Consider the following 13,415-nt stretch of genomic DNA (forward strand, 5'->3'; position numbering starts at 1 on the left):
TATGATCCATTTTGTTCTATCAAAATAAAGATCACAATATTCGACAGATTAGGTTTCATGTTTGTATAAAGATGCATCGTTGTAATAGACGGGTCTGTAAAGGAAAGACACTTTTCGGACAACCTGATACTATAACAATTATATATCGGAACACACTGTAATAATTATATACGTATTTCAATCATACGAATAACTAAAAAGTACAGTGATTAAAAATTTGCAAGAATCATGGCCCAAAAGTAGTAAACCTGTAACGTTTCTGGCAGACGCAAAAGTCGCCCACTCGATTCGAAACGAACGTGGAAACGACAAGACGTACGAAAGCACAACGCGGTAAAAAGCGTGGAGTAAAAACGATGCGGGGGGAGAACAATGTGACATGACAAATGGATGATCAATAACAGGCAAATTACGTGTACGGATCATTGTTGACCGAATGAAGCACCGCGTGACAACGAGAGCAACGCGGACGATAATCGATGAGCGCGTTACAATTCTCCTTGCAGAATGGAAAGCCTTCGAAACGGGAACGCGATAAATCACCGACGTCTGGCTGTCTTAAAACATCGCTCTACGATGAAGTATCGTGTCCTATGTGTCTCGAGAACGACGATGTACATTATAGTATGTAGAACCTTCGGCGATCTACTTCAACACGTTTGTTATCGTTCATACTGGATTTTCTAGTCATTTCTAAAGTGTCGTTCGTGATACGTGTTACACATGTGCAGTACCATACCGTGAGTATTTCGACACTTCCAAATTAATGCACATGTACGAATACGAATTCGAACAAAGCTACTTTTTAATATGATTTTCGTCTCTCATTCTATCTCAGACGATCGTATATAGATAGTAGATATCGATAAAAACAATAGTTGATATTGTAGAATAGAACCTCTGAAAAGTATGCTTGCGGAAATGAATAGACTGATCGGTCCTTTGCTATATTTTTCCCTATTTTTATCTCGCCTTTTCTTCTCTTTTATCGTCAAACAGTAGGTGAAATAATTAATCACGCGATATAGAAAACGTTTTCAACACGTGTACGACATTTTGTTTACCTCTGTATCTTTATTGCTTCTATTTGTTTATTTTTATTGTTGAAATAAGAATTATATATACATAGTATTTTTTGGCACTTTTGTTGCATGCTTTGAGTTTTTATTCAGTGGAAACTAGGCCGCCAGAACAATGAAGAATTGTTAACGCTCGTTGAACGTTGTAATGTTGCAATGTTGTGAATTGTTTAAGGTGTTTGGATAACAATGTTCTGTTTGATGTAGAACCGATTGCGAAAAAGTTTCGATTGTTCTCGCGGATACTGGATAACAGATGATGTATTGTTTCGAATAATATTTGAAATGGATAGTCATGACAATTTACTTTTCCAGCGTTTCAGGCGCAAGAAAACGACACTTTAACACGACTACTTTTACCAGCTGTTTTCAATCTGTTTTTCCATTTATCAGCAAAGTCCTTTTGAGAACAATTCAAACTCTTTCTGAAACTACGATAAATCGAGTCTCTGAGAATTCAAATTGATCAACTCCACTTTCGATATGGCTTTCGGGCGATTCTATATTTGCCGGATTTATCCTAAACTTACAACATTGATATTCATTCGTCTAAGCCTTCTCTAGCCTCTGTAATCCAAATCTTTCTCTCGTGTAGAAAAAAATATACACGAACCTAAAGCAGCAGATATCAAGCTGCAAAGCTACATATGCGAGTTTACAATTTTCGAAGATTTTACTACGAATAAGGAGGCTTATGAGTGACATTGGTGCCACGATGGCTCCAAAAGTGAAATTAGGCTAAAAGACTATCGATATATCAGCGTGTGACTTTCAAGTTACACGGCGTTATAGAGAGTTAGATTAAAAAAAAAAAAAAAAATAAAAAAAAAAAAAATAAAAAAGGAGAAGAAAACGCATCGATCAGCCACAACCCCCCACCCCCGTGTATTTCGTCCCATCGTATGAAACGTTGGCCAAATGAAAAATTAGAATCGATCGATCCACGTCGTCGTTCCACACGTCGACCTTTAATCACGACGAAAAACAGCGTCGAACGATTTCCAGAAGAATCCCTCTTGCTACCTTCGACGTCCATTCTCCGATCTGATCAACGCGCCGACACAAAACCCGTCGAGTCCTCGACAGAATTGCATGCTGATCGAATTGACATTCAATCCGGATCGAGAGCGGCGAACGGAGTTTACACTGGATTCGATCCAGCCCCGTGGATTCGGCTCGATTCGTCGCCATGCAAAACGTCCAGGGAACGCATCGATAACGACCGCGTTTCCCTCTGTCGCCTCCACCCTCTCCCCCCTCTTTCTTCCGGCATCTCTCACCCTTGTTTCTTCCAGACACTTTTCGCATTGTTCCATCGCGTCGATGTATTCGATTTCAGGATAATTTCGAAGATGAATAGTGCGAAGATTGAATGTCGTAAAATCTTATCATTGTGTGAGTTGATCAAGAGTTATTATACGCGTAACATTTTTTTCTTTTGGATCAGGTTTACGATAATTCCACGATAGGAAATGTTCTAAGAGTATAATATAATAATTTAACATTAGGTTAATTGATATTTCGTAATTTAATTGAATTTCTCATATAATTTAATAACGGTGATATTATTATTTTATAATCGATTTAACAGTAATATGCAAAAGTTTCAGTCTTTCTTTTTTTCTTTGCTCGAAATATTTTCCATGACTTTCTGTCGAGTATCGGATTCTGTCGCGAAAATATAACACTGGCATATTTTTGTATTACTGCAACGTTTCGAAAGCGCTGTCCGACTAAAGAGTGCTGCATCGATCTGAATAAATGATAATCTGTCGGTGTCAAATTTGGCGAGTACGCCACGTGCGAAAAAGCTTCGCAGTCCAAGTTAAGGATAGCGATTCGAGCCACACGTGGCCTAGCGTTGTCGTCGTCGCTCATCGTGCTCACCGTTATTTTGCGAGGTTATCGTCACCAATCGATCACAAAGTTGACATCTCACATAGGCCGATGCCAATCGAACAATTGTACAAACAGTCGGCAAATTATATCGATTAAAAGTAATTAAACACGAACGCTGGGGGAAAAGAGACTAAACATTTTGCACACAGCCAATGGAACAAGCAACAATAGGTAACTGATAATACCCAACTAATTCGTATAAAATATTTCAATCTCGCTCTTGTTTTGCCAAATAAAAGAGATTTATAACGTTGAAATACTTTTTAACGTAATTGTATCGAAAATGACTGAAAGAACGCATAATATAAGATTGATCATACCGCGACAAAACATTATAATCATACACATATCGTTAAATATAATTTCATCCAATGTTGTATATATTACATATAACGCGTGGCATATTAAAATCTATTGTTATCTGTTCTATTAAAATTGTATAATCTTCTCGTTCTAATCTTAGAACATCCTTAAAATTCTGACCCGAATCTTTCTCATCCGCGCTTTTGAAAACCATTTTACAACCCATCGTGATAATTAAACCTCCAACGAAACCAACAATCCTCGAGAAGAAGAAGAAAAAACAGTTGGAAAAAGCAAGCAGGCGAGTGGACTCGTAGCTAACCTCAAGCAACCCGAAAGGAACCCTCCAGCCTGTTCATCTCGTCGACAATGTCCCCTTACCTCGAGGAATTAGGAAAACCGGTCCCTGGAAGTAGAAACAATCGATGGCAGCCGATTAAAGCAGAGGGAGCCGGATAGGATATCGGTTCGATTACGTGGCAATTCCCCCGGGATACGACTTGGGGACGACACGCGTTTACGGTTTCTGAGATGCATGACCGGAAAGAGAAAGTAACCGAGGAAGTCTACCCTGTAGAATTCTACTGAAAATTTCTACTCGTCTCTCGTTTCCTTCCTCTATATCGACGATCGATCATCCCTCGGTAATAATAGCGTAGACCAGCTTTAGAAAATTTAATCTCCCGATGGTGTATCGTGTTTTATTTATGAAGGATAATATATCAAATACACGCTATTTTTACCATGGCGCAAGTAGTCTTTTTAGGCAAGAAATCTTATCGACCAATTATGTTTCAGATTGATGATCGATAGCGTTGTATTAATTTTCATTAATACCGATTTGATACGAAGATTATCGAGTTTCTAAGTAATTACGCGTTTCTGCTTTTCCTATTTACCGACTTTGCTTCTCACCGACGATACGTTTATTCGAAATTTATTCCAACGTTTATTTATTTTCTCGATAATCGTTTTGTTCTGGTGATCGATGTAGCCGATGCCTGTATATAAATAAATTCTACTTTTATTCGTTTGTACGTAGGTTGGTAACTTAATCGTAGACCGCATTGTAACTGCGGCCACTTGAAAGAACCTCCGGGTACAAACCTTAGATTCGACCACAAATAATTGTTACGGCTGCGAGAGCGGGCCTTGGGTCAAGCACGTGGTCTAGGTTTACGGATAAGCTGGGATTGTAGCGAAGGATCGGACCAACCAGTAGAGTGTATGGCTAACATCGAGAACCGAAGGATAGGCAAACGTGGACGAATCGGATCACCTGGAGCCACGAGGTGTGCTTCCGTGAGCGAACATCGAGTTCCACTAAGGAAAACGTGGACAATCCAGTGGCACAGGATCACTGGAAGCCACCGTGGATTAAGTATGTCGGATGTTGTAATCTACTATCTATCGAGATATCTCCAGTGACCAAAGTATGTAACCTTCGTGGAGTTTCGCTTAGATCAACTGGGAAAATATTTCAGGAAAATATTTTGATGTTTAAGAATATCCCGATCTTTTAAAAAATTGATAGACGGAAGGATTTTGAAATTACCAAACCGCGGATGTTTCTACGATTTCTACAAAAATTGTTCGAAATTTTATACAGAGCATTATATCTATTAAATATAACATTCGCGGTCCGATTCTCAACTATTCGTGAACGACGTAATAGAATAAAATATTCGAACGCTTAACTGTAAATCACTCGTCTGTAAATAGAAGTTGAATCTTGCTTTCGTCGTTAGGATCTGCCAAAATCTTTCTGCAACTGCAAAATCGAATTTGCAAGAAAGAGTAGAATGGATAGGGACAGGCGAATCGAGACGGATATCGAGACAGAAACGAGAAGATCAGAGGGAAGGATAATCGATAGGGGAGGCGTTCGCAATTTGCCCGGGAGCAGATCAAATGGAAGTGGTCGCGGCTCATAATTAAGAGCCATCGGCCATTGACGTAATGCCATGCGGCCGTCACGTTGCCTCATTGTTGCCGGCTACTTGCAATTAGCCGTGCGAACGGCCAATTTACCCGCGGCATAACAATCCTCCACCAAACGGTATTCGAATCCCGTTTGATTTTCCCACCAATCGCTTCGATAACATGCAAGACACCGGGCGACCTCTGCGTTCCAATCAAGATAAGGGAGAGAATCTGGAACCAGTCGAGATCCAGGAACATCAATATCCCACGTATTAGGAATTTTGCCAGATCTCTTCTACGCGAGATCTTCCTATTCTCACTGACGATGAGATGGAAAGGATGCACCGTTACTTCTGAAATCTAATGACACGGCTTTGCTTTCTAATTTTACAAAATCCGCTCAGTCCGTACGATGAAACGTTGTTGAAGTATCAGATGTCAAGTGTTTCTTGCGTTCGAAAATCGATATCGTTTAGATTGTCTATTTGAAACCCTCGACAGACAGGTATTTGTTAGGTAGGTTCATGATCGTTTTCCTGGGAAGCTTATCCGTCTTAAAATCTCGTCTTTCTTAATTTTGGTATAGTAGAATTTGGTTCTGATAACAGAGGGTCGTTAGATAGCTACCTTCTCTTCTCAGATAGCTGTCAGCTCTTCTTATTGGTTCAATAATTAGAATTTAAGTATTGAATTTCAGCTGCTCCTTCTTTGACAAGCGTATAGAATTTATTTGGAATAAAATCAAATATTAGTTACTTGGATATTCATTGTTCAGGTATTAATACATATATATTCGTTATAAGAATACGCGTTGCTACATGTACGCTCGACCATAGGATAACGAAGACTCGGAATTAACGTGTTCGCATAAGCGAGGTTCTATCGTATTACACCGCGCTATTACTATTCAGTCCTTCGGGAAAGAAACGACTAACTTCGACGGAATTAATCTTCCAAGTAGCTCGTTTCACATAAACAACTTTTTACCAATCTAATCCAATCTCCAACAATTCATCACGCATGAACTCTTCAATTCACCGCTATCATAAATTCAGCAAAAGTTATTCAGCGAAACTTCCACTCATCGATCACCAAGCAAACACCACAAACACCCTTTCTCTTTCCAAGCAAAATACTCCCAAAAAAAGACCAGGAATAAAATCCAATTGTCGTTATACTCCATTAAAGACGCAGTCAGGGAACCATTCAGCTTTTCCTATAGCCAGCCACAAGGTTGCCACCGAGAAAGTCGACGCCAAGAGACAAAGAGAGGGAAAGAAAGAGGGAAGAGGAAAAGAGAGAGAGAGAGAGAGAGAGAGAGAGAGAGCAAAACAATTCAGCCCCTAATTGCGCGAACCGACGTGAGAGTAAGCGGCACTGAAGGAAAAAGGCGTCGCGGCGTCGGCGAAGGAAAGAGACGGAGCGACTGGTTTCGGCTGCGCTTGGTTCGCTCATTTTTGCCGGGCTTCAATCCTTTCAGAGGCTTCGTCGCCGCCGAAAACAACCGACGATATATCACCGGTAACGCGATTAACCCTCAAAATTTTGCTCCTAAAGGGATTAGAACGGGCACGGAGCGCGAGCTGGCTTCCGTTGCACGTGCCCACGCCATTTTCGCCAGGCTAACGACGCCAAAGTCTGTCCGGAAGAAACTTTTGCATATCGCCAAAACGAAACGACGACTCGGCCATTAAACGGCCGTTTACCACCAACTTTCCCTTCGTCGTGTCAAACACGTACAAGCGGGTTGAAGACATCAACAAACCCTCGCAGCGTGTATCGCGAGGAAATTCGTGATAACAAGTTGACAAGAGTAGGTCGGCATGTGACAGGTGCTAAGCTCCGTTTCTTGAACGGTCTTGAGCTTAGAGAAAAGGCCGGTTTGACCTCTGTCTATCTGTCTGCTCATTTTCTCAACTACTGTTTTTTGTCATCGTCGTGCAATAAGCGAGCTTGCGGAGATAAGGCTCGTTGATATCCTGAGAAGATTCGTTTCTCGAAAATCGTATAGATCGATCGTTCGACTATTTAAGCGACGAACAAACTGCGGATATTTGTCCGTTTATTCGGAATTCCCAGATGGTAAAGTACACAGAATGCATATAGTACACGATGTATTTACGGTAGAATATTCGTTATGATTTTTAGTGGGAAAAACGAATCTCTGTCTAACTTTTATTTTCTTAATCGTAGCCATAAATTTGCGTGAGAATCCGCCGTTTGGTTGTGAAATTGAGGAATTGATAAAAAGTGGAGTTGGTCAATTTCGCTTCTGCGAACTTCGAATATACGTGGATAGAGTTATACGAAAGTATAAATATAGTCGAAGTTTTACTTCAAAGAACATTCCATATACTCGTATTATACGTCAGACAATAATATATTCAATGCACGGTTTCGAGCAGCCTGTTTGTTCGAAGCTCGTTTCGTGTTCGATTTCTGAACGACGAGAGGGCTGTACCCGATCCTGTCCACGAGTTTCCGTGAAAGGAACTTCTATCATTCCCAGTGCTAATTTAGCTGCCGCTATTCCGCGCCTTATTAGCGTTATCTTCTCGGACAAACCACCAGCACGCAACGCGGTCGCAGTTCATTAACCCTTCGACCGTGCGATTGTTTTCTGCGGAGAGCGCGAATGCGTTTCGCGGTTTCTACGTTTGAAATTGAACGCTGGATGAAGAGGTTTGTCGGAGGTGTTTAGCGTATGATCATCGGGCCGAATGATATTCCGCTTTGAGAGAGAAGATTCGTTTCATTCAAGCGAAGTACTTTGTAGTTGGCTATTAGAATTCAAAGCTCTAAACTCAAACGCTGGTTCGTGGGAACATCTTTTTACGGTTGCTCTGAAATTCGAAACTTGAAATTGATTACGAATGGAATTACGTTCGAATTGAAAAACACCATCGCAATTCGTCCAGAATTCGTCACATCCTAATTTCACACTTATCAACATTTCTATATTTAGATTCGAGACATGCAAATTTCGAGTTTACCGAGACTTCCATATCTCCGTTCGGATCTAAATTTGAAATTCCTACGCCTGAATCCGAAACACGCAACAATTTCAAATCTGATAAAATTTCTATATCTCGAATGTAAATAGGGAAATTTCAAAACTGAAATTTCTATCGTCTCGATTCGAGACATCCGAACTTCTAATTTATCAAAATTTCTGTATCTCGATTGGAGACAGTGGAATCTCAAATTTAGCGAAATTTCTGTATCTCAGTCGAGAGCCTCGAAATCCCAATCTCGACAATTAGTTTATCAGCGTTACATCACCGTACCCTGCCTTTTCGCAAACGATGCAAGTCGAGGTCCGACCGTAAGAATCGAGTGGAAAGGTCGCGTCTAATTTACGACAGCATATTTCAAGCATCGATTCCGTGGCTACACGATCCCTCGGGAGGTGGTTCGAGGAGAATCTCGTTGAAAGAAACGATGACCGGGAGTCGAAGTAGAAAAATAAGAAAAGGGAGAGAAAGAAGAAGAAGAAGACGAAGGAAGCAGCGAAGAGAAGGATGGTGGCAAGTTTAAAACGTTCCCCTTCGTACGGTTCGGTCGGCTTATCGTCTCGATTCGATCTCTCGCGAGTTACATTCGCGGCGGTTCACAGATTGAAATCGGGCAAAATTCGATAGGAGGTCTGGATGTATCTTTCTATGGAAGCCAGAGTCATAAACTCCACAACCAGATAGAGGTTGGATGCTTGTTATTTTTACACTTGGGACACATTATTCCAGATTCATATCCAACATCGCGATACGGACCTGGATGCACTAGTTCTTCTACCTTTTCACCAGTTACCTGTTTTTGACGAGTATACTCGTCACGAAGAAATGGCAATATTTTGTGCTACGACGGTTTCTGTCAGTAATAAGATAAACAAATAAAACAGTTGCTTTACTCTATAAAAACTATTATCATAAAATTAAGTGTTTTAACATTAGTTTTTAGTTAGTATTATTAGTTAACAAGGTAATCAAAATAAAGTATATAAAATAATTATTGATTAATAAAGGAAAACGATTTTCGACGTTAGAGTTTGCTCGTGAATCGTTCGCGTAGGATTTAAATGTTCGAATAGCAACAACTATTGATCGTGATGTTACACGAATATATATTTGATTCCATTTCTTTATTTACTTATACCATGGGTCACTATATAATAGTTTCGTTGATTTGTCATCGAATATCATGCATGTTTATTTGCTTTATCGATGGTTATTTGTTAAATGTAATATATCAAACACATTTACTGCTCGTGATAGAGATACGATAATATGCTCGCGTAAATCAATATTGATTTTGCAGCAATAAAGAGAATATAGAATTCAAATGAAACGTTAACAGAGGAACAGACAATTTCATTTATTCGACGTTAATCGAGAAAATCTGGCAAATAAAAATTTTCAAAATCTCATCGCCAATCTGCGTACTTTTTCCCTCTTTTTTCCCGTTTTATCGACGAATGAAAAAGATCGATCGAATGGAAAGAGAGATTGACGTTGGTCGATCGTAGAGGGAACGTGTCGTCGCGTGCAACTTTTTATCGGTCGGCCTGCAACTCCGTGGCCTGTCTTACGTAGCAGAACTTCATAAGCGGCGGAGAACGAGCCGGAAGTTTGCTAACGGGCTGACTCAGCCGGTCCCTCTCTCGTCTTCGGTGAATTCGCGGTAATACGCAACGACGATTCTTGCTGAGGGCTCGTAAAAATGTTCGACCTCCTCCACGTTCTCCTCCAGATCTCGTCAAACGTCGCGACCGAAGCAACTAGTAACGAACGTGAGTTACGAATCGCGATCGAAAGACCGGAATTTGTGATTATGAATTTATTCTTCGAAGTACGCTTAGATTTATTCTATTCATTGTAGATCTACGATCGAATCCTTTTTTAATCATTTCTTTTCTTACTTGCGAAAATATACGCGTAGTACCCTCATATTGATTTTCTCATTATTACGTTTAATATTGTTATATTTTATCCGTATCTCTCTATTTGTGATTTCACAACCTAACTCCTGCAATAGAATAGTTCACGTTTCTATCATTCTTGAATAAAAGAGTGTACGAGCCAGTTATATACCGTGAGAAAATCTGTATCTCCTCTTTGATATCAGACAGCCAGAAAGAAATGGAAAAGAATTTTCTTGCGGTAAAAGATAAGATAAAAGATTATCGCAAAAATCATATGCAAATAACGAGATTTCTCGAACAGGACGATACGTTGTTTGAACGATCGATCCATTCCAAATGAAACGATATCTTCGTTCATTCTTAAATTCGTTTTCTTCTTCCACGCAAACGATAAACTTGGTTTCAAAATGAGAAGATCCAACGTCCTCTTGGTATTGCAAACACCGAGGACCATCGATCTAGGCGTTCTTAAACGAATGCACAGGCAAGCCTTAGCTAATTACAAAGTTAAATTAAATATTGATATGCGAGGATTCAACTTCCTCCGCGAAATAGCCTGTGCCTGGTAGAGAATTTTGCGCCAGTCTCTCGGATACGCGATCGCCCTGATCATCAGAGTGGCTAGTAAACAGACGATATTTAAATGAGCAGGGCAACTTTCGTGTAACCAGAAAGAAAGTTGCCAAGCTGTACCGGTGATATCTCTTGCGGGTCTCAACAGGGTTCAAAGATTGTTGTAAGACTCGTGATACTAATCGTTTCTCGATTCTAATGGCTTCGAAATAAAACCGAAGAATTGCAACTGTTAATTAACGACCAACCGCTAGCTAATCAACCGTTTCGAACTCTTCGAAACTAATTCATACTTGTTCACCATTAGTACCAATCTTGTTTAAAAATGTTTCCAGCCAGGAAGTCCAGCGAATTTCGAAATATAATAAGTTTAGAATCTTTGAATTTTCTGTTTTAACGAAACTGCGTATAAATCGTAATTGTTTAATTTGGACGAATTTCAAAATATCACAAGTTTCGAATCTTCTATTATCTAATATGTAAATTGTAATTTCTTCTTTTATTTTTCTATAACGTTCAGCGTCTTGCAGAAGGCTGCGTTTCAAAATAAGATTCAAGGTTTCTCATTTTAAAGAAAGGATGTACAAATAATTACTTACCTACAGATTTAGAACTCTTCAATCTCCTGACGCAAAAGATCGCTCTAAAGAGATTTCATGTAAATCTAAAATTCCTAAAATTTCGTTCTTTTATTACATAGCTAACACAATTTCAAGTTCGTCATAATTTTCCCAATATCTCAGAAAATTCCAATTCTAGCAGTCATTCTTATCTACCGATATCGAACTCGAAGCCGTGACATTGAAACCGAGGCATCGCGGCGATGAGTCGCAACAGTTGACTCATAATTCGTGGATCGTTCCAATTTTACCCTCAACCACGAACGATATTTATACGGACAAGCTTCGCTCGATCCAAGTTCTCCTAACGAGCTGACTCAGCTAACCTTGCTGCTTCATCGCTTTGGAAATCACGGAATTAGAAATCCCTGGCTTAAAATCGTTCCATGGGTGCAACGACCAAAGCGTTGTCCATATTGCGGCCAACTTTATGTCGCTTTCACATGACCATGATCGGTATAATAATCTACCGATACGATACTGATATCGACGATTTGAAGGTTGTATTATTCGAGGTTCCAATTTCCTATCTTCGTATACGTATTATTTTCATTCACGAAAAATTGTACGATAATCACGATGTAGAAAGCTCGCGGAACGCATAATCTGCGATACTAACCACTCGTCCAAGTGCTAGAAATAGAAGAAAGTGGCCATTTTTGTAATATCCCTTTTACGCTTCAAGATCCGCTATAATTTTAGACGAACTGTGAATAAAACGCTTATCTCTCTTTAAAAATCTGAAACTTGCAAGTAACTCGAGCGTCGCAGAAGCGAAACCGATCAACTCTAGTTTTAACGCATCTTTTAGTTTCATTGCAGAAGTACGCCATTAATATTCTGTTCTCGAGGAACGAATCATTCGCTTCCATAAGTTCGTTCGTCGCAAGAAGATGACGTACAACAAGTAATTGTAAATTCTAAGGTAAATTAAAAAGTAAGATATATATCGGTTTTCTGAACATTTCGATTTATACAGTTGATCAATGTGGCTCCTGAGCGGCCCGATCGTTACTCGTTACTAAAAGTGATAGTTACACTGCGGATTTTTATGCATTTATGTGAAATTTAAATGTGAGAAATTACGCGCAATGCACGTAACATGGAATGATATGTACAGTGCTGTGGATAATTATAGACTCAAACACACTTTTTGCGTTATTTCTTCGATATTTCCAAGGGACCACCGGTCATGTTAAGAGAAATTGTTTTAGCAAAAGTCAAATTGAGCGCTGTAGGATATCAGATGTTACACGGCGAATCATTGGCTCGACGAAAAGTCAAACTTTCAGCAAGACAATGCTTCTACTCGTACAGCGACCACTATAAAAAAGTGGCTCCAAGATTTCGGAATAGAATTATTACCGTGGCCAGCGTTGAGTCCTGATCCGAATCCCATCGAGAACCTGTGAAGAATTTTAGTAAGAAAAGTTTACGATCAGGTGAAACCACGTATAAAAATGATCTTGGAACTTAGGAAAAGAATAAAATCCTCGTAGGCGGATATTCAAAACGAAACTCCAAATGAGTTTAGCGGATAGCGTAGCTAACAGATTAATAGAAGCAATCAGAGATAAAGGAGAATTCATTAAATATTTAATGAAAACGTAACAAAATTAACGTTGGCTTTATATTTCCTCACAGCGAAAAACACAATTTTAAGAGGAAATTTAATCTTTTCCAGACTTCGAAAGAAGAAGATTTTTGTTTGTTGCATCTTCAGTTCCGTCGCATATTATAATATGAAATTATGTAAACGAGTTTGCCAATTTTTGTTTTAATATCATGAAAAATTTAAAAATAGGATTCAGTCTATAATTATTCAAGGCACTGCAGTGATGGATAAAAGGAAGTTTAAAATTGACGCATTATCAAGTCTAGTAACTTTCGTACTAAAAATTCTTCACCATGTTGGTAACGGTCATTTGTTCCGTACTATACAAGTATTATATTTATTACGGTAATTTTAAGTAATCTTTCATTCATTCCACTTCCATCTCTGTTTAAATTTCGCCTTGTCTAGAAAAACTAGGGTAACATGTAGCGATAAAAACTACTGGATCATATTTATGTGAAACTTGCGAAGAAACTCGAAAGTGT

At 39.3% G+C, this 13,415-nt stretch overlaps 1 protein-coding gene and 1 long non-coding RNA gene across 12 annotated transcripts in view; one reads left to right on the forward strand and one right to left on the reverse strand.

Moving 5' to 3' along the window:
- Window positions 1–13,415, forward strand: part of LOC110119953 — a 180,116-nt gene that overhangs the window by 87,187 nt on the left and 79,514 nt on the right. The gene's annotated exons all lie outside the window — the stretch shown is intronic.
- The window catches only part of LOC100644824 (max dimerization protein 1), a 228,020-nt gene that overhangs the window by 78,214 nt on the left and 136,391 nt on the right, over window positions 1–13,415 (reverse strand). The window contains exon 7 of one of the 11 annotated variants that reach the window (XM_048412364.1): window positions 12,681–12,721. The exons of the other annotated variants lie outside the window; for them this stretch is intronic. Coding sequence (XP_048268321.1) covers window positions 12,681–12,721 — 41 coding nt within the window. The remainder of the gene's footprint in view (window positions 1–12,680; window positions 12,722–13,415) is intronic. 11 annotated transcript variants of the gene reach the window in all.

Source organism: Bombus terrestris, chromosome 15 (genome assembly GCF_910591885.1).
Source record: "Bombus terrestris chromosome 15, iyBomTerr1.2, whole genome shotgun sequence".
Lineage (NCBI taxonomy): Eukaryota > Metazoa > Arthropoda > Insecta > Hymenoptera > Apidae > Bombus > Bombus terrestris.